The sequence below is a fragment of the Sardina pilchardus genome, chromosome 3 (assembly GCF_963854185.1).
Source record: "Sardina pilchardus chromosome 3, fSarPil1.1, whole genome shotgun sequence".
Classification (NCBI taxonomy): Eukaryota; Metazoa; Chordata; class Actinopteri; order Clupeiformes; family Clupeidae; genus Sardina; species Sardina pilchardus.
The window spans coordinates 38744167-38766329 of record NC_084996.1 but is presented as its reverse complement, the minus strand read 5'-3'; the positions used below and the strand labels follow the sequence as shown (position 1 = coordinate 38766329).

The window sequence follows — 22163 nt, the reverse complement described above, 5'->3', positions numbered from 1 at the left end:
GCGCCTCATCTGCTATTCATTATCAGCTTCGATTAATGAAAAGCTTGTCAACTATCCACCCTTTGCTGTCGACCATCCATGAATAACAGGTCCAGCGTCTAACAAAATGCAGCCATGTAGTTGTAATTTTAACAAGTAAAACTTTATTGGAATGATACATGTTGTAAAATATTACTTTTTTTTTTTTTTTTAACATACTCGATGTGTGCTAAGGGTATCTGTCAAGTTCTCCAGAAGGTAAAATAATTAAGACTGATAAAGGCAGAGATATACAGTATTGTTCCCCGAAAAAAGGTACAACAGACTACACCATCACCATACCTGCATCGGGAGGAAAGATTCCTGTTATTTATACATTTAGAAAAAAATGACAAAAAAAATCAACATTTTTTTCCTCCATGATTCATAAAGCGAAATGTCTGTAGCCTAAGAAGTGCGCAAGGGAAAGTGGATGCATACAAAAGCAAACGTAAGCATGAACTGGTGACCACAATAGAGCAAAACGGTGTAAGGGGGGGTGGGGGGGTGGGGGGGGGCAAGGAAGGGAAATGTTGACAATCGACACCGTTCAAGAAAGGTTAAAAGAGCCAGAGAGGCTATTAAGTACTCGGTGTCATTCACAAGTATATCATGAAGGTGGTTGCTCCTTTACACACCATTTCGGTTCTGTTCCCTCTCCTTTTTCATGAAGCACTGAGCTATCGTCCACACCCCGAGACCAAAAACTTAAAACCAACCTCCTAAATCTGCACACCCAGTGTAGGTGTATTGTACAGCCACCAGGTGGCGCACATCACTGCCGCACTTCGAACAATAGTAATGTGAACAATGTGAGTTAAGAGCGTAGGGCCTGCACTAACACCAGGCCCGAATCGGTGGACATCCATAAGTGAACGCCACTCCAAATATGACAGGAGTGGTAAATAAAGGTGAGAAAACAAACATGATGAGTGCCTTGCACATCGCTCCAGAATGTGCAAATCCTTTATGCATCTTCATCACACATTTGAAAATCACTTTGAGAGGATTTTGCAGAGAAAGGTGCTTCATCACCTAACCATAACCACTAACCTGCAATGCAGTAAAGCAATGCACTGTGCAGGGACCCATCGAGAAACCCAGTATGTTTCCTCCTTCATACAGCATTTTAAACACATTTTTACAAGACAGAATTCATCAGTTCTATTGAGTCAATTAACCCAGTCCTTCCAAACAAAAAATAGCATTTGAAAGGTTTAATAAGCTGGCAACAAACTATTAGATTTGTGAACATTCAGTTGAAATAATTTAAACTAGCCTAAATGTCATGACAAAACAATGTGTTAATGTTCATTGTAGAAACAAAAAGAAAAAAACACCAACACATATCAGCTGTGTACTGTTGCAGTCGGCAAAAGAACAACTGACTGGGCGGATGGGCCAAAGATAATGACATGAGCATGAAAGAAGTTCACATCAACCAAGAAGCCAAAAATTAAAGTTTGGACATAAACAAATTGTTTTGCATTATTGCACAGGGTTCTTAAAAAGCCAACCGTGTTGGGGATTAGGCCATAGATTGTCTCGCGTCCTGCAGTACACACAGGGAATCCTGTCCAAAATGTAACCGGGCTAGCAGACTTCAAAATGACCCTCTTGCAATGAATCATTTCTGTACATTATAGGTAGACTTTTTTTTTTTTCATTAACAGACGGAATTATAAGCCACATGGACGCATTGGTTTCCAGAATACACATCCAGAAGAAAAAAAATGGTGTTGTTGCAAATGGAGTTCGGGAGGGAGAGGAAATGTCAGACTAGAGAAGGATTGACTGGACAATTAAAAAAAAACTGCTTTAAAAGGAAAGCAGACGGGGGGGTAGTAGTTCGGATCTTGTAGCCCAAGTCCCAACAACTATTACAGATCATAGAGCGGGACAGGGTGGGGCTGGGGGGGAGGGGGGGGGGGCAATCTTGAGTAGAGTTTTAAAAAAAACTCAAACCTGGCATATAGAAACAAATCTACACTCACTCCCTAAGCTCCCTTCAAATATTATGAAGCAACAGAAACAAAGGCATACATACACACACACACACACACACGCACCAACAATAAACTGCAGCCCGCTCCCACCACCAAATAAAAGAAAAAATATATACCCACAACCCTGTGAAACCTGACCAAAACAGATACTGAGAAGAACCAAAGAAAAGTGTTAACTTACCCTTTTATACGCGTTATCTACAAAAATGGCATGCACCATGTATCTGAAACGTTTTGCGTTTTGCTACTTATTTCCTCTTTACAGTCTCCCATCACTTAAATTAATTACGGAGCATCTTGGCTCTCGACAATGCCGTCAACATTTGTGATTTTGGCAGACATCATGTCAGTTTATTCGTAAAACCAAAAAAAAAAAAAAAAAAACTTCATGTAAGTTTTTGTTTTTAATTATTATTCCATAGCTATTAAAGGCGAGAAAAGTGATGGGAGTGAATGACAGGGTGTGGAGTCAATCATATCGATGTATATTTATGTGCTACAAGAATCTATACTGAGGAGTGATCATAAAAATGGTGGTGATTACTTAAAAAAAAGAAAAAAAAAAGGAAAACACATTTTAGATTCTGTCCAAACAACTAAACAAACACTCACACACACACTTAAGAAGACACACATTATTCTCAGAAAGGTTGTTAACAAAAATAATGGGGGAAAAAACTCATTCATGAGAGCCACAGATGGACATAATTATCCCTACAAAAGGCTGAGCGTAGGTCTGCTAACTGATAGGTCCCTAGGACAATTAAGACCTACATGACAAACCTGTTGAGAGACCAACTTTCGGTACATGACTCAAATCTAGTCTTGCTTTTCAAGTGGTCAACAGTGATGGAAAAAAGAAAGCGAAAAAATAAACAAAAGTACAAGTACAAACATTCGTGCCACAATATAAACACATAATTGATGAGCGTTTGTGTATGTGTGTGTGTGTGTGTGTGTGTGTGTGGCGATGCATCAGGCATCATGATTTCGATTCTCAAGAAAAACAAACAAACAAAACAAAAAAAGAGGGTTTGCTGCCACCACAAGCTGAATCCCAGTGGAGGTACTTTCCAGCACGACCACTGAAAAAGCTGGCATCATGACAGGCACAGTAGAGACATTAGAGCTGAACTTTGTATTGCTTGGGCAGGTGGAGGATAAGAAGCCAGGGCAGACTGAGAGAGTGTGTGTGTCTGTGTGTGCGCATGTGTGTATACATGTTTGTGTGTGTATATGTGTGTGTGTCCAGATGGGGTGACGTGTGGTTTCTAATAACCAAGCAGTGATGGTGATGCCCTTGTTCACTGACAAGCACCTCCAGAGATGACCCACCCTGGGAAGGGCTTGCAACCCAGTACCACATAGACATCGACGCCTGCAACCAGCTGCAGTGACTCAACAGTGTCACTCTGCCTTGATTTTGAAAAGAAAGAAAAAAAAATAACCAAAAACAAACAAACAAAACAATGACGATGGATTACAAGAAGAAAAAAGTGGACTGCATCTCTGCCACCAGACCAAGAGATAGAAAGAGGGGGGGGGGGGGATAAACATTAAATGGATAATTAATAGGTGAGAAACGATCTGAGAAGGCAACACTGCTGGCTCTACCTGGACCACTTCATTGCTCCTTCCGAGGAAGGGAAGGAAGGAGGGAGGGGGGAGGGAGGGGGGTTATACATTGTTGTTGTCGCTCTTTCTATGTGCAGGTCGGCAGTCCCGTTTTTTTTTTCCACCTTTATGCCCCCCCTCAACCCTTTGCTCTTTCTCTGTTCCTCCCTTCCACCTTTTCTCTTCCTCTTTGTCCCCACTCTGCCGCTGTTGCACCTGGGTGCATTCAGAATTCGGCAAACTCCTTTGCACACTTCTCTGTGAAAGACACCCGGATCTCCTCCTCCTCGTAGTCGTCGAAGTTGCTGGTGTCTCCGGGACCTTTGCACTTAGGGATGAAAGGAGCCTCCACCTAAACACACACACATACACACACTCTGTTACTCTTCACGGCACGTCAAAGATCATGAAATTATTACATTCTGACAGATTCTGACACACAGATCCATGTCAGTATCACCACTAGGCTTCTGTTTGTTAAGCCCAATTCACACCAAAGATTCCCGATGCGACGAGACCGAGTTGCAGCGGTGTGAATTAGAAGTTGCACGTAGATGCAAGCCATCGCAGAGCATTCAACATGTTAAGTCGCAGTTGCAAGGTTTTAGAACATTGCAGCTTGTCTCGTCTCGTCGGGAATCTTTGGTCTGAATCCTACTTTACAGCTCTAAAATGGCGTGCTAAACAGCTAATTGTTGACTGAATGTTTAGATTGCTCCTTGATGCTCTAGTGTTTTTAAGAATCAGCATCAAAGGACACCTCATTGCACTCTTATTATATTGTGTAGTGCTGTAGCTGCCTGGCTGCTTTAACTGTTGGAACTAGCAACTCGAGCTGGGTAAAACTTGCTGTTTTCTGCTTTTTTTCATACAGACAGATTTCTCCTTTTATCAATACTCTAGAATGCAACACTGTAGGACATTCAACCAAGCAGTGGTATAACATTCTGTCGTCTACAGTTAGAAATGACATGTTCCTAGCTAGACAAGTAATTTGGTCATGGCCTCATTAATAGACAAGTGACAAATGGTCACGATCAGCATAAGGGGAGGTCCACAGATCAAAATGTTGCCAATTTATTTCGTAAATGGCAACTTTCTGCAGACATAACGGCAAGCCCCAAAATTGCCTTGAAGAAATTCTGCAGCACTCACTCAAGCATCTAGCTCACCACACTGATAAAACATTCAGGGTGTCTCAGCAGGACTAAAGCTTGTCCTTAGCCTGATGCCATTCTGGAGCGAAGAGAACACAATGCCTCATTTAAACGGGCCTGTTCCCCTCCCCCCGCTTCTCGCTTCTCACTTTGCCAGAGCGACTGGACTTAACTTCCACACCTACAACTGAACAGGACACCACCGCCGTGGGGTCAGTGTCGCAAAATGGCACCTGGCTTGGCTCGGCTCAGCTCAGCGGTCACTTTCGCACGGACACTGACCTTCCGCTGGTAGATGGCGATCCAGTCGGTAGTGGCGAACCATTTGTGGCCCTTGATGTCGTTGACGCCGTTCTTGAGGTTGCCGAAGCGCTTGGTCAGGTCCACCTGCAGCAGGTTACGCAGCAGGTCCTTCAGGTCCGAACTGAAGTGCGATGGGAAGCGCACCTAGGAAAGCCAGAGGGGTCAAAGGTCACTGCTGGGGTTCAGCCACGAGGCCAAATGAGCACCCCCGCATAAGCAGCAATCAGGTTCTGCATACAATTTCCCTTTTTAGGTAGCATTTCATAATGCCATTTCTGCAAAGCTGTGGTTGCACAAAGATCTACAAGTCAATCATGACAACGCTCTGGGGCCCTGATAGACGTTTGCAAGTTGGGATGTGCGCAACTGAATGCTCTGACAATAGCATTCCCACAAATTAATTTGCTTGAGAGATATTCTAGTATTCTAGAACTTCCACTCTGCAGACAAAAGGGATTCTATATTCCACATCGGCACTTCTTCTTCTACACCAGACCATCTCTTGACTCTTGAGAATTACATATACACGTGACCCAAATGTGGACAGACAAAAAGAGAGCAAAAGAAATCGGAAGCCATTGGTCTCCTTTCTCGCAGTTCAATATCTGGACTGACCTTTCCCGAGACAATCTTCTCGTAGATCTGAATGGGCTGGTCAGCAAAGAATGGGGGGTAACCTGCGGCCATCTCATAAATAAGTACCCCCAAAGCCCACCAGTCAACAGCTTTATTATAACCCTAGAGAGAGAGAGAAAGAGAGAGAGAGAGAGAGAGAGAGAGAGATGCAAAGAAAGGGACAGAAAGAAGCAAGGTCAGTAAGAGACAAAAAGACATCATATCCTTTCATGACTCAAGCCTGGGCTACACCAGGGGGGTATTCCAAGTACATGGTTTAGTGACAAACCTTAGTGAGTTAACTCAGAGTAAATGAGTAGAAGAGCTGTATGGCTTCATTTGCTTAACAAAACAATGCCATAGGGATTTTGTTGTAGAGGGTTTACCACTTACTGAGTTACTTACTCTTTCACTCAACCACATACTTGGAATACCCCCAGGTCAAGTGGTCAACTGAAGCGGTCAACTTTGTTTGTGTAACGTAACAATTTTCTTATAAGACTTGTCTAATTTTTCAGAACATGCACACCACTATCACACCTGATGTAGCCAGTTCCATTGATTACAGTGGAAGCTAAATGTTCCAGCAAGCACAACACCAAAGGAGCACTTCAGTTATGTGCCCAGTATAGCCTCCCTGTAAGAGTCATGACTCAGAAGCCAAGTTCAAAACATACACACCCCCCCCTCCCCACACACACACACACACACACACACACACACACACACACACACACACACACACACACACACACACACACACACACACACACACACACACACACACACACACACACACACACACACACACACACACACACACACACACACACACACACACACACACACACACACACACACACACACACACACACACACGACCAGGAGGGGGCACTCACTTTGCTGAGGATGATTTCAGGGGCCAGGTATTCTGGGGTGCCACACAACGTCCAGGTCCGACCCTTCACCCTTTTGGCAAACCCAAAATCTGTTACCTGTGTAAGGATAAAACTTAGTGTGAACACTGGGACTGCCACACCCAAAACGGTACAAAGCTGAAAGTATCTTGTGAGGCTGAAACATGTTGTGACTGATGCAACAGTTACAATCCTTATTGTTGTGCTAGTATATGGGGTCACTCCCTGCCAAATGATCTAAAATCCCAAACATTTCTCATACTCTAACAGATATGGATGCAGATCAAATCTTAAGAGTCCAACACAAAAATAGCAATGTGATTGATTGGTATTTTGCAATTGATTTATTTTTTTTGTATGGGCTCTGAAACTCAGATATCTGGAGTAACTTGGTGAGAATGGAATGTGAGGGGAACTCAGGGCGATAGGATGACTTCATCAGGAAACCCTACTTCTCTGGTTCTCTGGAGCTGGTTTTTATCAAATCCTAGGAATAGGATGGCACAGGCAGCAGGTGGGCGTACCTGTATGTAACCTTGGTTGTCTATGAGCAGGTTCTCCGGCTTCAGGTCTCGGTAGATGAGATCCAATGAGTGGAGGTACTCGAAGGTCAGGACGATCTGGGCAGCGTAGAAACGGGCGTGTGGCTCACTGGGAATCAGAATCGGAATCACAATCAGCTTTATTGGCCAGGTTTGCGTAAACAAACAAGGGATTTGACTCCGGTTAATCTTCGCTCTCAAAGTACAATGCTCAACAATAACATAAAAAGAATAAAAATACAGACCAGTAAGAATTGAATTAAGGGCAGTAGAATAAGGATATGTATAAGAATAAATACAGTATGTACATTTGCAATAAATAGATCAGCTATGGGTGGGAATGAATGAGACAAGCACAAGTGATCGTGAGAGCAACAGACTCTGAATGCACTCTGATTTGGTATACAAAGGGACAGCTGCTCGGTTGACTTGAACTTGCAGAGAACAGAATTTCATTCATGAGTATAGGCATTCTAGTGCGACATCTGTGCTATTTCACACTAAAGAAATTTGCATAGCCTAGTTTTATGTTACTCATAAACAACAACACTACAACCGCAGGTTCTCTAATTCATATGGTAATTATTTGTTGTGCCATTTCAGAAATACTTTTGTATAGGATAGTGGACAGAGTAAGCATCCAAAAGCCCAATTTAGCCTGGCTGTCCACCTGTGGCTTCTACAGTAGCTCATTTCTCAGTTGCACTGCACAAAGTGAAATCTGAATTCACAAAGTGAATCTGAATTCATAGTGATCTTGTGTCTGGTTAAATTCAGGCTAATAAAAAGAGCCGTTACACAATACTGCACACACACTATAGTAATGGAACAATTCTCAAAGCTATGCTATTATGGTTGGGTACGGTATTACTATAGTAAATTTGAGTCTCAACGACAACTTACCTGAACCTGCCAATTCTCCTTAAATGAGAGAACATCTCGCCCCCAGGAACGTATTCCATGACCATGTACAGGTTTGTGTTGTCCTGAGGAGCACAGGCAGCAGGTATAAGGGAAAAAACAAGCAGGAAGCCAAGGCAATCTTATAAATAAAACCGCTTTAATAAATAGGCTAGTTCATAAATGAACTTAAAAACAATGGCAACATGTTTGGGCCACCATCTAGGCCTTCATCAGGGCAAGAGTAGATAAGTAGGTAGAACGGAGATAGCGGGTATAAGGGATCATCAGTTACCCAGTACAACAAAAATCAGTCAATATCATGCCTTCTGACATGTTTGACAATCATATCATAATGAGGCTGAGCAGCAGTACATCTATTTTAAAGATATATAGAAACATTTCCAACTAAACATAGGATAAGACATTGATTATATCAATGTAGTTTATAGGGCTGGGCGATATGAAATGAATTGATTTAATTGATTTCAGTGAATTTGACATTCAGGTCCAACTATTTTAATAAAAAAATTGGTTTTCTCTTTAAACTTCCACCACCGACACACTCCCCATTTCCCACACGGAAACAACATGGCAGCGAAAAGGGAAGAGCTCATTTCCAGGAGAGGCACACTGCTATACAAATAAATATTAATATTATTATTATATTTTGCAGCATCCAGAATCAGATCTAGAACAAGGTAGGCAACCTCAATACTTGTTGCGTTCCCATTGATATCTTGTGCATGGTGGGAAAGAACTTGAAGGAATCTAGTTGCAGTCTTGCATAGTGGCCATACAAGATTCCTGGTCGTTGCAAAATCATAGTCTGTGTAATCAGAGTTTAAAATCTGTGACTTTGTCTTTAGGTGTGGGAGGGTGTGATGGCCTACTGTAGACTGTAGTCAAACATATTTTCAAAGTATATTGATATATGGGCGTCATACTTGCCTTTATTCTTGTTGCACTTTCACCCCAAGGGGAAATTTATACCCAATCACAACAAAATAAAGTCTAAATTTGTGTCGGACAATTTCTTTTGCATTTATTATGTCATTTGTAGTGTAACAGGGCCCCTAATGCCATAGCAAAATGCTTTGGGAGAAACAATAGCAATTTACGGAAAAACTGATTATAGAAAAATATGAATATATTGTATATGGCCATATCTGCAAAAACATATTGAGATATGACTTAGTTCATATCACCAAGCCCTACGTCAGACTGTCACACACACACACACACACACACACACACACACACACACACACACACACACACACACACACACACACACACACACACACACACACACACACACACACACACACACACACACACACACACACAGACACACACACACACACACACACACACACACACACACACAGGACACACAGACACACACAAGCAATGGCTGTACCTTGAAGGAGTGCTCCAGCCGCACTAGGAAGGGGAAACTGACAGCCTGCAGGATGCGCTTCTCGTTCAGCGTGTGCTCTATCTGTTTGAGCTTCACCACCTGAGATGCACAAACACACACACACACACACACACACACACACACACACACACACTTCAGTGAGCAACAATACTAATGCCGCAAGGAGCGACCACATCAAAGCCCAGGACAGGAGTATCCCAGGACAGGACAGCGCCACTTTACCTTCTGTTTGTCGAGGATTTTCATGGCAAAATGCTGGCCCGTTTCTTTATGTCGTACCAGCATGACCCGCCCGAATGAGCCCGTGCCCAGGGTCTTCAACCGATCAAACTGGTCAAGGGCTGCGGTGTTCTGTGGAGACGAGAGGGACAAAAAAAAACTGTGTCAGAAGTACAGTTGATAGATAAGATAAGGATTCAATTCTAATGAGTCAGTAATAAACACTAGTACAGCTTCACTTAACCAGCATGGCCTACAATCATTCAGACCCATGTTAAAGGTATACTATGCAGGATTGGCGATTTCATCGCCGGTTTCGCTTTCACTTTTCATTTTCGCTCGTTTTATGCTTGCCTATTTCTCTGCAGAGCTTCCCCTACAGCTTTAGCGTGTATATTTGACAAAACTCCTCAATCGGTCAGTCTGCCGTGCCTTTTCATGAGACTTTACATGATACTTCCTGGAGTAGAGCATGGGTGCGTGCCTGGTGTCTCCTGAAGTTGCAAGTGTGGTTTTACCGCTACAGACCACTAGAGCGGCCAAAAAAAAACACCGTTCGACCGGTAATGACTCATTTAATAATATATAACAGTATGGAACGAATTGATTAACTGAAAAACGTTGCATAGTATACCTTTAAGGAATGCCATACAACCAAAAGCATTTACCATTATTTCTAGAAATGAACCAAAATGAGAAATATTCTAAAAATGACTCTCCTAAACCTCATAGTTATATTTGGTGAAAGATTCACCATTCATTTCATGTACCGACTCATATCAAAAGACAAACATCAGAAAACCAATCATTGCATCATATGGCCAGTAGAGGGCACAAACTCCCTCAGACACTCGGCACTACAGACACAAAGGTGAACCGAAGGTGACACATACCAGGGCCTGCCTGATAGCGTGTGTACATGAGGGCATTCCTTCAATGAGTGAGAGGCCAGGGCGGCCATGTTGTGTGTGTGTGTGTGTGTGTGTGTGTGTGCACTGGTGGACTTACTTGTGCAGGGCTCTCCCATTTCTTCAGGAAGTCTTCTTTGGCTTTGGCGAGGAACTCCTTCACTGTAGTAGATAAGAGAGAAGAGAGGCTTAGAACACGTTCACTTCTTTTCCAGAGGATTTTCGTAATGATCTGATGCTCGAGTCAACTTAAAACTGCACTCATCCACTTCTGAGGCACCATCACATGGAACCCATAGGGGTGACTGTGGTCCTTATCTGTTGGACTGAACCACATGATGTGGATGGATGCCAAAACAAAAAGCACTTAAATGAATGCATAACATGGAAAATCTAACAACTGGTTACAGTTGTTACACATGACGAAGCTTAGACTACCAAATAACCTTCATCTTGGGGTGTGGGGGGGGGGGGGGGGGGGGGGGGGCTCTCATTTCGGTGTCAATAGAGGTTGAAATAGATCAAGCCATTGTGGTTCTTAGAAGAGCACAAGATATATCTACGTTTCTGGAAACTGTTTGCCTGCTAGATCTGCTGCACGCTGATAAATCAATTTTATGACTGGTTACACCGGCAAGACAACCGACTCATTATGCAACTTCAGAACTCTACATTCATTTCTTACATATTTCATAACAGGATGTGTATGTGACTGAAAGGCTTCTCGTTGGAGATGTAACTACAGATGGATGGACACATTATCTAAGAGGCTGAGGGCTGCAACAACATTCTAGTTTGATAGCCAAGATGGCACAATTTTAATATATCTATGTATATGTTGTTCTAATGTATATGTTGTTACAGCGTATGTTGTTAGATATTTTATGTCTGTATTGGCACTGCAGGTAAACATATTCAAACAACCAAAAATAATGGTGAAGTTTAGATGCAGAGATGCCATTAACTACTTCAAGGAAAGCCCCTATAAAAGACAAGCAATACTGATCATCATACTCCCTGGTTAATCTACAGCCATAACAATAATTTTATATGTCAGCATCAAATAAATTAAATGTGTTCAAAGCAACTTTGTTGTCTAGATAAACACAACAAATATTGCATTGACACATTTAACTAGTTGAGTCTGTGAGAATAAAAATCAACATAAAAAAATGCAAATCTACACAGCTTCTTAAAACAGCTTCTTTTCGAAACCTTTCATACTATGTCAGTCCTTTTCAGTGCTCTATCTGTCTAAGCATGTAACCGGGTTGGTCTGGTCGCAGCAAGCATTTTTATAATACTTGTTTGCAGGGCCCATGGCTATCTCCACTAAACCAATGCCAGCGCCGGTCTAATTTCCACAGCGTGTTAAGAGGCATATTGACCAGATCCCTGCATTATCTAACACATCCTGCCCCTGCCAGCCACACAGCAAAAGCTGGAGAGGCAGAGCCCCTGATCGATAGTCTCCACCACTGGTGTTCACATTTACATGGGTGCCCGTCTGCCTTTGAAACCGCCACACAAACCCCCCCAAAAAAGTAGTTCAGACCAACGACACGCTAAAGACGACGACGCCTTCTCCTTTTGCCCTGAAACTGGCCATACACGCCGCCCATACATGCCGCGGTCACATGCACAGTCATATTTGGTGGCCATATCTTTATTGGGCTAAACGCTCTGTGGAACATCCAGATTACAGCTGGGCCTTCCTCATTCCACGCCACCACTGCTATTCACATGCAGTGCACCGAGAAAGGGAGGGAGGGAGAGAAAGAAAGAAAGGAATAGTAAAATACAGATCAAGTCAGACAGACAAGAGAAAGACTGTAGATGGCTTCAAACGCAATAGTTCTCAAAGAGTCATCCACCAACCATCCAATAAAAAGTTTGACCAGCTAACTTTTTATTAATGTCTAACAAACACACACTTGCACACCGTGACAGTTTTTCTGAGCACTGTACCCATCCACATGCCAGCAGTGGCAGCGATGCTATCTCTGGCCTGCCCTGCTCCCCCCCCCCCCCTGCACGCCCAGACAGAGCTGCTGCTCCGTAGCCTGCTCCGCTCCGCTCCACCCAGCCACACATGCACAGCAGAGGTGCGAGAAAAGAACAACAACCCGACAGCCACCCGCCCACCACAAACCTGTGTGCACAGTAAAGGAAATAAGATACATCAGTGGTGATAGCCGAAAGCGCGCGAACACACACACACGCGAACACACACACACACACACACACACACACACACACACAGCTCTACATTTCCTGCCAGAAAGACCACAAGACGTTTTCTCCAAGGACTCTGTGAGACTTTGACCCTTGTGGCTCACAGAAGCCAACTAGTCCATTAGGATCTTTCAACAGCAAAACAAAACAGTAGTGGCTTTTCTCTCTCTCTCTCTCGTCTATGTTTTTGCTCCCCGGGCTCCATGGCGATCGCCCTGGAAGGATGCGGCCGGTTCCCACCCCTTACCCCACACCAGCAGGGCCGTGGGACAGTCGGACGTGGAGCCTCCGCCGCCGTCAGCTGTCCGAGAGGCTGCCGACTCCCGGGCCTCCCGTGATTCTTTCGACTCCCTTGATTCTCGCGGTTCTTTCGACTCCCGTGATTCTCGCGGTTCTTTCGACTCCCGCGGTTCTTTTGACGTCTCCCGCAATTCTTTTGATTCTCGCGGTTCTTTCGGCTCCCTGGATTCTCGCGGCTCTTTTGCCTCCTTGGGCTCTCGTGACTCCCGCGGCTCTTTCGGTTCCTTGGGCTCTCGCGACTCCCTGGATTCCGACGTCTCTTTCGGCTCTTTTGACTCCCGGGCTTCTCGAGACTCCCGGGACTCCCTCTTCCCGCCGTGCCTCCGGGAGCTCTTGCGCTCGCTCATCGGGCTGCCGGGCCTCGTCCCGCTCACAGACTCATGCTTCCCCCGGTGATGGGGTGGCCCAGGGACAGAGGCAGGGGCTGAGGCCGGGGCTGCAGGTGGAGGCTTTGGCTTCAGCGGTTAAAAGGTAGCAGCAGCAGCGTTTTGGTTCATAGCTCACAATTCCGTCCTCCTCACAGACCAGCCTGCAGAGAGCGTGAGCCTCTCGATCTCCTCTGTGGTCACGGCAGTCACCACAGCTGCTAACTTTACCCAGCGCAATCAATTGGACCCTTGCTCCATTTCAATCCGTATCAATATTTATTCTGCACACAGAGTAGACACATAGACATTCACACACACATACACACACACACAGTATTGATCCTCCCTTGGGTCCAGTCACCAGGACGGGCATCATCACCAATCACAACAACAAAGGTGAGAGACTGACAGCTCGTAAAGCCAATGCCCTGGCTGGCTACTAACCATTCTTCATTAATAGTCGTTAGGGTGACTGGGCACAAGAGGTCGAGTGGCGCTCGAGTTGACATGGAAAACCCCCCTGGAGCTCAACCCACCAACACACAACCATATCCTGTGTGTGTCCTCCAGCAGACAAAGCATATCCATCTATCTACCCTCCACCCATCCATCCATCCATCCATCCATCCATCCACCCATCCACCCACACCCATCCATCGATCAGACCCATGGATGGATCAGAAGTGCCCAGCGGCAACTGTGTGCCACTTTGACACAAAGCAGGCTGGGAAATGTGGTGGCGTTGGTGGTGGTGGTGGTGGTGGTGGTGAGAGGGGGGGTTGTGGGGTCAACTGGGTCAAAAGCGGGTGATCAGTGGTGTGGGCATCAGATAGGGGGCGCACTAACCGCGATCTCATCCCCCGAATAAGCCAAATAACGCTCGAGCTTCCAGCAGCCACTCTGTGTGGGGCACGTCCCCAGTGCACAACATCCCAGGGCCATGTATCCGAGCCTGGGACCCATCACGGTGACCGTGCGGCCAGAGCGACAGGGGGTGCATGGGCACAGAGGTCCACAAGTACACTGGCGAAACCTGGAGATCACGGCAGTATTTCTGGTAAGTTCGTAACAGTTGTTTTCAATGCTTTCCAATCTAGTCGCTACGTGGTTCTTTAGTGCTGTCGTCCGTCACCAAATCTTTTGGACTACAAAGTATGCCTTTGGGAGGGAGGGAGGGAGGGAGGGAGGAAAGCAGATTTTGAGAGCGCTCTACAGTATGGTGAACGGTGTGAGCAGCCACTGGTGGGGAGGCAGCTTAAACGCTCATAGTAGGAGATGCAGTGCTGTTTATTTACCGCGTATATCGTGAAGACCTTGCATGTGCCACGTTAAAAGGAAAAACTGGCTACAACCTCCCGACTAAACAAAGGCGGAGGGCAGAAGAGAGAGAGAGAGACAGACAGACAAAGAGAGGAGTAGAATGAGACTGAGTCAGTGAGTGGGAGTGTATGGAGTGGGAGTGTATGGGGAGAGTGTGTAAAGTGCGGGGCGGGGAGGGGGGGGTGCAGAAAGACAGTCAGACAAAAGCAGACATACAGACAGACAGACAGACAGACAAACAGACAGACTGAGGGAGCGAGCGAGAGCCGAGAGGAGGAGAGGTGGCCAGACGGGGGGAATCACATCAACGCAGCGCAGCACACACGGATCGACACTCTATTGAGCCCCACGCTACAGGGCTCTGGCCCGCGCCGCTGACTGACACACGGACGTCTCCCGGGAGACAGACACACGGCCGCGATGGAACTCCTGTGTGACGCAGCCAATGCCAGGCAACAGAGCAAACACGAGGCCCTGCATAAAGAGGCCATTGTGAGAGTGTTAGTGTGCGTTTGTGAGAGAACGTACGTGTGTGTGTGTGTGTGTGTGTGTGTGTCTGTGTGTGTGTGTGTGTGTGTGTGTGTGTGGGGGGGGGGGGGGTAAGCACCGTAAGTCACACACCCCTGTCCAAATCTCACCAAGTCTAATCAGGGAACAATCTGCAGAACACCGCAAGCTCGTCCAAAGCCCCAGCTTCCTGTTTCGCTGCTTTCACTACACTGCTACTGTTTTAACACAAAAACAGCTAGACAGAGAAAGCCAAGCACTTCAGGGGATGTCACTATCCTAGTCACAGCTGAGGCCCACATTTGGCTTTTCAGAAAAAGAAATCTTTACACAGTTCAGGGGCCTGCACAGAAGCGCCCTCAACTACCGGAGTTAAGCAGCTAGATAATCACGGCCAGTGAAAGATTTTTAAAAGGGAAATATATGCAGAAGTATTATGCTTCCTAATATTTGGATTTCAGACACAACACTGCATTCATTTCAACATGACAACAAAAAACTGTCCTTAAAATGGATGAGAAAATGTAAGATTTATAGACTCATTCTATGAATCCATCCCCAAATCTGACTCTACTAAACCACGTTGATGACAATGGTTCAATGACGACAGGAGAGGCCTGATTTACAACCTCACATGCGTCTACGAGAACCAGACCGAGCGAACGGCAGCGAGCAAGCAGCAGTCAGAAGACCTCCTCAGACGAGCTGCTCACAGCCAACCACCCCCACCAGCCGTCCCTCCTCCCACCCTCTCAGCCAATCAAAACACTCACTCCAGCCAAGGACCCCCGCCCCCCCCCCCCCCCCCCCTAATCACACACACACAACTCAGTGTGAGCAGCACAGCTCTGTAAAGTCAGTCAAGTCAGGCGCACACACAGACACACACACACACACAAGTCAGGCACTCACTCCAGCGGCAGGCCTCAGGCTCGTCCGGCAGCTGGAGGTGACTGTCGTCCTCGCCGCTGCCCAAGCACGGTCCGGCGCGCTGGAACAGCCTCCCCGCCAGCTTTTGCAGAACCGACATGCCGCCAGAGGGTGTGTGTGTGTTTGTGTATGTGTGTGTGTGTGAGAATGTGAGTGTGTTTATGTGAGAGTATAAATATGGGTGGCGAAAAGTAGAAAAGAAAAAAAAAGTGAAGTGTAGCCTTATTGGTCAAGTGTGCCCAGCAGTCCCTGCGTCCAATCAAAAGAGCTCGCACGACCCCCTCGGTCTCAGTCCAACACGATGTTTTGTCCAGACCTCTCCAAACCTCCCTTTAGCCCCTGCCGCCCCCACCTCACACACCTCCACGTCACTGCGTCCAGCACCCTCTCTCTCACTCTCCCTCTCCCTTTCTCTCTCTCTCTCTCTCCCTCCTGCCTGGGCTCCCACTCGGTCAGCAGGCAGGCAGGCAGGCAGCGCTCGGACCTTTTGTTGCTTCTCCACTTCCTGTCCCGCCGCACACTGTCCACCCAGCCCTTTCCTGTGGGCCCACGACTCCCCGAGGCACCAGGAAGCTCCCGCTCTGCCCCGACCGCTAGCTGAGAACAGGGCAGGGAGGGCAAGAGAGCTGCTGCTGCTGCTGCTGGTCGTGGTGGTGGTGGTAGTAGTAGAGTGGTCGTGGAGGGCGAGAGGAGAAGAGGAGAGACATGGTCATTTGCTCCAGAGGCTCCAAAACACCACCCCCAACCCTCTCAAGACGGGTGAACTTTAACCCCCGCCAGTCGCGGCCCTCTCCTTGAGGTCCTTCCCGCCCGGCGCACTGCAGGTCCTCGTCCTCCAAGCTGTGCAGAGGTACTGGAAAACTGAGTCGACTCGGCGTGTGCCTGCGCAAGCCCCCACCACCACCACCACTACCACCACAACTATGACCCCCGTTCCCCTGCACCTGTTCCTGGGCATCAGGGTGGACCTTGGGCAGACACAGCTGATTGGGGGACTGGCTTAAGGGGGGGGGGGGGGGGGGGGGGGCACTGTGTGAGGTTAAGTGTTTGAAAAATGTTTAAGAGTTTAAAATATGACTTGTATGAGAGACAAAGAGAGTCATAGAGTAATGTTGGGCATGTGTGCATGAGTGTGTGTGTGTGTGTGTGTGTGTGTGTGTGTGTGTGCATGGGGGGGGGGGGGGGGGTGACATTAGTGCAGCTGGAACTTACAAAGTGTGTATGTGTGTGCACAGAAAACACATGCTCCTTAGACTAGCTTATATGGTGCATGTGTTTATGTTTTGGCATGAAATGTGGTATATGTGTGAGCATGTGTATTTATTATGAAATAAGGTGTATGAAATAAGGCTTGTTTGTTTGTGTGTGTGTGTGTGTGTGTGTGTGTGTGTGTGTGTGTGTGTGTGTGTGTGTCAATGAGTAGGGTAGAACTCCAAACCTGCCCTCCCAGACGGATTGGCTTACTAGCTCGCTCTGCTACAGCTTAATCACCCACCTCCATGAAAGGCTTCAGAATAGGAACGTGATCCGCCAGCCCCCTACCCCCTACCCTACCCCCTCCCCAGCCCTGCACCCTGCCCTACTCCTGTCCTACTCCACTCCATACCAACGCCACCCTCACAATCCCACCACCAGCGGCAGCAGCAGCAGCACACGCGCCACACCGCAGCTGAATGTATCGGGCATATTCAAATGACATGCAGTCCCATGCAAATAGAAATCCACTCTTCACACTTACGCTCCACCGGCAGCCTGTTGCGAAGGCCCATTTCACACATCCCTGCTTCACCTCACGGCCAGCAGACACAAACGTGCGCACACCCTCTCTCTCTCTATCTCTCTCTCGCTCACACACACATTCTCACACACACACACACACAGACTCTTACAACCAGCGATGTCGGCGCTGGCTCTAAATTGCAGATTTTTCACAAGGTGTTTCAACAATGGTGGCTGGAAAACAGGCTGGATTTAAAAATCTGGCAGCCACGTATGTGCTCCATTCCTGGGGTTGGGTAAAGCTAAATCACTCACACACACACACACACACACACACACACACACACACACACACAACACAAGGGAAGAGGTAGTGGCTGGCCTCTGCAGGACAGTTGGGGGGGGGGGGGGGGGGGTGCACGACAGTAGACCAAACATGCTTTAAAAAGTTCATGGTGTGTAGCAGTGGCAGGGGGGGGGTTGGGGGGGGGCCAAAAAGATGACTGTTCTCCGGCGCCGAGAAGAGAAGTGAAGAGGAAATGAGATAAAAATGGGAACAGAGAGTTGTTGGGATAGTAGGAAAGGAGGAAGAGAGAACAAGACAGAGCAGAGCTGCCCAAAGATGGGCACAAGAGGGCCACACACACACACAGAGACACACAGAGACACACACACACACTACACACACACACAAACACACACAAGTGGTCTTGTTCTAAACACTGGGCCATCACATGATGTTCAAGAGACTCCTCAGCGTCACAGTTAAGCCTGGAGTGGATCACATCGACTGGATCATATGACACCTCTGCAGCCCAGAAAATGCCCCCCCCCCCCCCCCCCACCCTGACACACACACACACACACACACCACAAACACACTTCCAATGCCCCCCCACCCTCAGACACACACACACACCACAAACAAACTTCAAATACCCCCCCCCCCCCAAACACACACACACGCACACACACACACACAGAAGACAAGGCACACAGCTCCACCAACACTACTACTTTGCGCGGCCGCTGATGCGACTGCCACAGAGCGTGAACATAAACAGACTTCCTGTGAGGGGACTTCCTGTCTCTGCCTGCAGGTCAGGCGGGCCCGGCCCCCCTGAGGGACACCAAACGGTATATTTTGGCATGCGGGCCCTCACGACAGCCAGAGCGACCCAGCACCTTCAGGTCTAGGTCCCACTACCCTCCATTGCCGTCTGCCCTACACTGCACTTCTCTTCAAACTTTGCCCCCCCCCCCCCCATCTCCAAAACATGGAACTAGAACATTACAACAACCCACTACAGCCTTTCCCCCGGGGCTGTCCTCCGGGAGACGAGTCTCCTGTTTTGGAGACAGGCTCTGATGCAGGCTGATTTTGTATGGTCACAAAGGCAACTTTTCCGATCTCTGAGAGGTTGATAATGAGCTTGTCAACATCACGCCATTTTCCTCTCCACTGCACATGCAGTATAAAACACTAGGCTACTTCCCCTCTACAGGTATGCTCTGTACACTACAGCCCTCAGACTCGCAAAACAAAACAACAGCAAACATTTTTTTTTTAAAGTTGACCTATGCTCCATCCTAAAGGATCCACTTGTCCTGAGACAATGTGCAGACAACACTGAAATACAAAACATTGGGGTTTGTTTCCCAAAATGTTCCCCAGAAGGAAAGAGAGATTGTTTTGAATACTGAACAGGCTGCGATAGTAGTGGCAGAACAATGCATTTGGGAACCAAAGCCTTGAACTGAAAATCAAGAGAGATAGCCTACCTGTTCCTTACTTCCTCTTTGTTAGTCATCTCAGAGGTAGATAACAGCAATTTATCATCTAACTTGCCCCCTGAACAGTCAACTTGTGAATGAGACAACGAAACAAGCCACAGAGCTAGTGGAGTCCAATATCTTATGTTGGTCTTGGTCAACATTCATTTGAAGTCTTCATTTAGCTTATTCTATTCGAATTTATCTTAATTTGATACAGCAAAAATAAAAAAATAAATAAATCTCACATTATTTAGCATACCAAGACTATCAAAACTAATCTCAACCATGGAGGATTAGTCGCATATTGCTTTTAATTGCCTTTGGGTTGACACTAAGCTCAACAAATGCTAAAGTCTGGGTTCATGACACTTATGTTCCATAACACTCTCTCTCTCTCACCCCCAGACACAAACACGCGTTATGTTCCATTATATTCCACACGTTCTGCATTTGACCACATCCTGCTGGTCATTGCAGTGATATTCTTAATGGCACATGAAGTTTTGAATATCTAACCAAACATGACAACAATAGGCCTACACTTCAAATGCTTTCTGTTTGAAAGTCCTGACTAGTGGATACGATTTCAATATTTGCTGCAAGCATTATGCCAGGTTTTTTTTTTTAATTATTATTTCTCACCTAGACTATAACTGTGCATCACCTCACATTCAAAATCAAACCAAACTGCCACAAGTGAAATGGCAGGGCAAAAAGCAACGTTGCAGATTTCTACAGAGTGTAAAATGGCCAATGTCAAGCAATAATACCACCAAGTATTTCCTTTTCGAAGACGAGGTTCAAAGCCCCCTCAAACTGACAGGAAGAAGGGAAGTGGTTGAAGTAAGACCTTTCGTGAAGCTTATCCAAACTGGTGCATGTAACATTTACGTGTGTTAGTTCGTAAAACGACAGCGGAAGAAAGAAGTCAACAGGATTCGAGGGCCTTGACCGACTGCTCATCTTCAGGAGAGCAAAGAAAACAACTAGGCTAGTTAGCTAGCTACGCGTTTACATATGTGATTCCGTGCCTTGGCTAGCCAGCCAGCTAATAATACAGAATCGAAAGTGCTCCACATTGACATTTAGTCCACCTATTCAGGTAGTGCACATAGACCCGAAATAATTCTGCATTATTCTAAGGTTGCTAGCTGTCCAGGCAATTGACTTAATGTTTAACCATACAAGCAAACTCACCACTCTCCATCTCGTTGCCCTTGTTCTTGGAGGTGGGCGCGTTGCCCATGATTGCAGGCCAGGTAGGAGATCCCTTGATACAGAATTTCTTGCGATTTTCTTTACGTCCACTTCTCAATCGAGTCTTCAATATCTAGAGTCGATGCGCACGTAGTCTACAAACATAATTCGCAACACGTCTTATACCAATCGTGGTATCTCCCCGTTGTTTGTTCTACCTTGCGTTGAAAAAAGTCCGTAGGTAACGTTTGCTAGCTAAGTAGCTAGCTAGCGAATAAACGCTAGCTAGCTATGTGAGCTAGCTATTTAGCTACCTATGGGTTGCAGTAAACTGCTAGCCAACTAATGTTTCTCGGCTCCCTTGGTACAGTAGAAATCGTCGAAACCAGTTCTTTGCTTGTACCTCTCCCCCTCGAACGTAGCTAACGCTACCCCCTCAGACTATACTGTAGCACCCAGCAAGGCCCGGACTCTGCTGCTGGAGAAGCCAAGACTCCTCTAACGGCTGGTATTATTTCTATAATAAAAAATAATATTCCCCTTTTCAGTTGGTCCCTGCCCCGATGACTTTCCAGGATCCAGAACCGCTGCAGCTAGCTAGCTTGTTCGCATAATTCGACAGACCCCCATTAATCCTCCGACTACAGCTAGAGGGAACTCCAGCTTCAGACAGAACCAATCCCCTAAATCTTTCTTATTGGTCAATGTTCAGATGACAGGCTGTAAAAGAATGTCTTTGATTGGATAGGGTTTTGCATGTGTGGCCTGTGCAGAATTGTGATTTGTCAAAGACTATCTGTCAGGTTCATTTTGTCCCACCCTCCCAGTCCAATAAATAACGTCATCTATTTTCATACTATTCTTACAGTAAAGATCCACATTTCAGTTCAGTCATTCAGAACTGCTACTTAACTGTGCAAAACATTTCGTCGGAACTATTCAAAGGTATTTAGATCCACATAAATTATTCTGGCCAGCAGCCCATAGCTTCTGAAACGAAATGGCCTTGCCGACCCCTCCCGCCCGACTAATCTGTGATTGGCTGTGTGACGTCAAGATGGTCTATTTTTAGAAAGTTGGTCAGAATTTAAAGCACGCGGACACCCTACGTTTTTGGAATATAAAAAAGTCGGGTTTATGGCAAGTCACAACATTGAGGTCACTTCTG

The 22163-nt window shown here is 46.3% G+C and overlaps 1 protein-coding gene across 3 annotated transcripts; it reads right to left on the bottom strand.

The window, feature by feature from the left end:
* Positions 1-120: 120 nt before the first annotated feature.
* On the bottom strand, positions 121-21669 carry prkacaa (protein kinase, cAMP-dependent, catalytic, alpha, genome duplicate a). Of its 3 annotated transcripts, none has more exons than XM_062533255.1 (10): positions 20996-21669; positions 10744-10805; positions 9739-9867; positions 9496-9594; positions 8076-8158; positions 7155-7281; positions 6613-6708; positions 5714-5836; positions 5078-5242; positions 121-3990 (listed from the first exon to the last, which is right to left on the bottom strand). In XM_062533255.1, the coding sequence occupies exons 1-10, from the start codon at positions 21042-21044 to the stop codon at positions 3865-3867; spliced, it is 1059 nt and encodes a 352-aa protein (XP_062389239.1). In that variant the 5' UTR covers positions 21045-21669; the 3' UTR covers positions 121-3864. The 3 variants fall into 3 exon arrangements, with proteins under 3 accessions (XP_062389239.1, XP_062389238.1, XP_062389237.1); XM_062533254.1 differs by lacking the exon at positions 20996-21669 and adding an exon at positions 16286-16558; XM_062533253.1 differs by lacking the exon at positions 20996-21669 and adding an exon at positions 13126-13772.
* Positions 21670-22163: the final 494 nt, after the last annotated feature.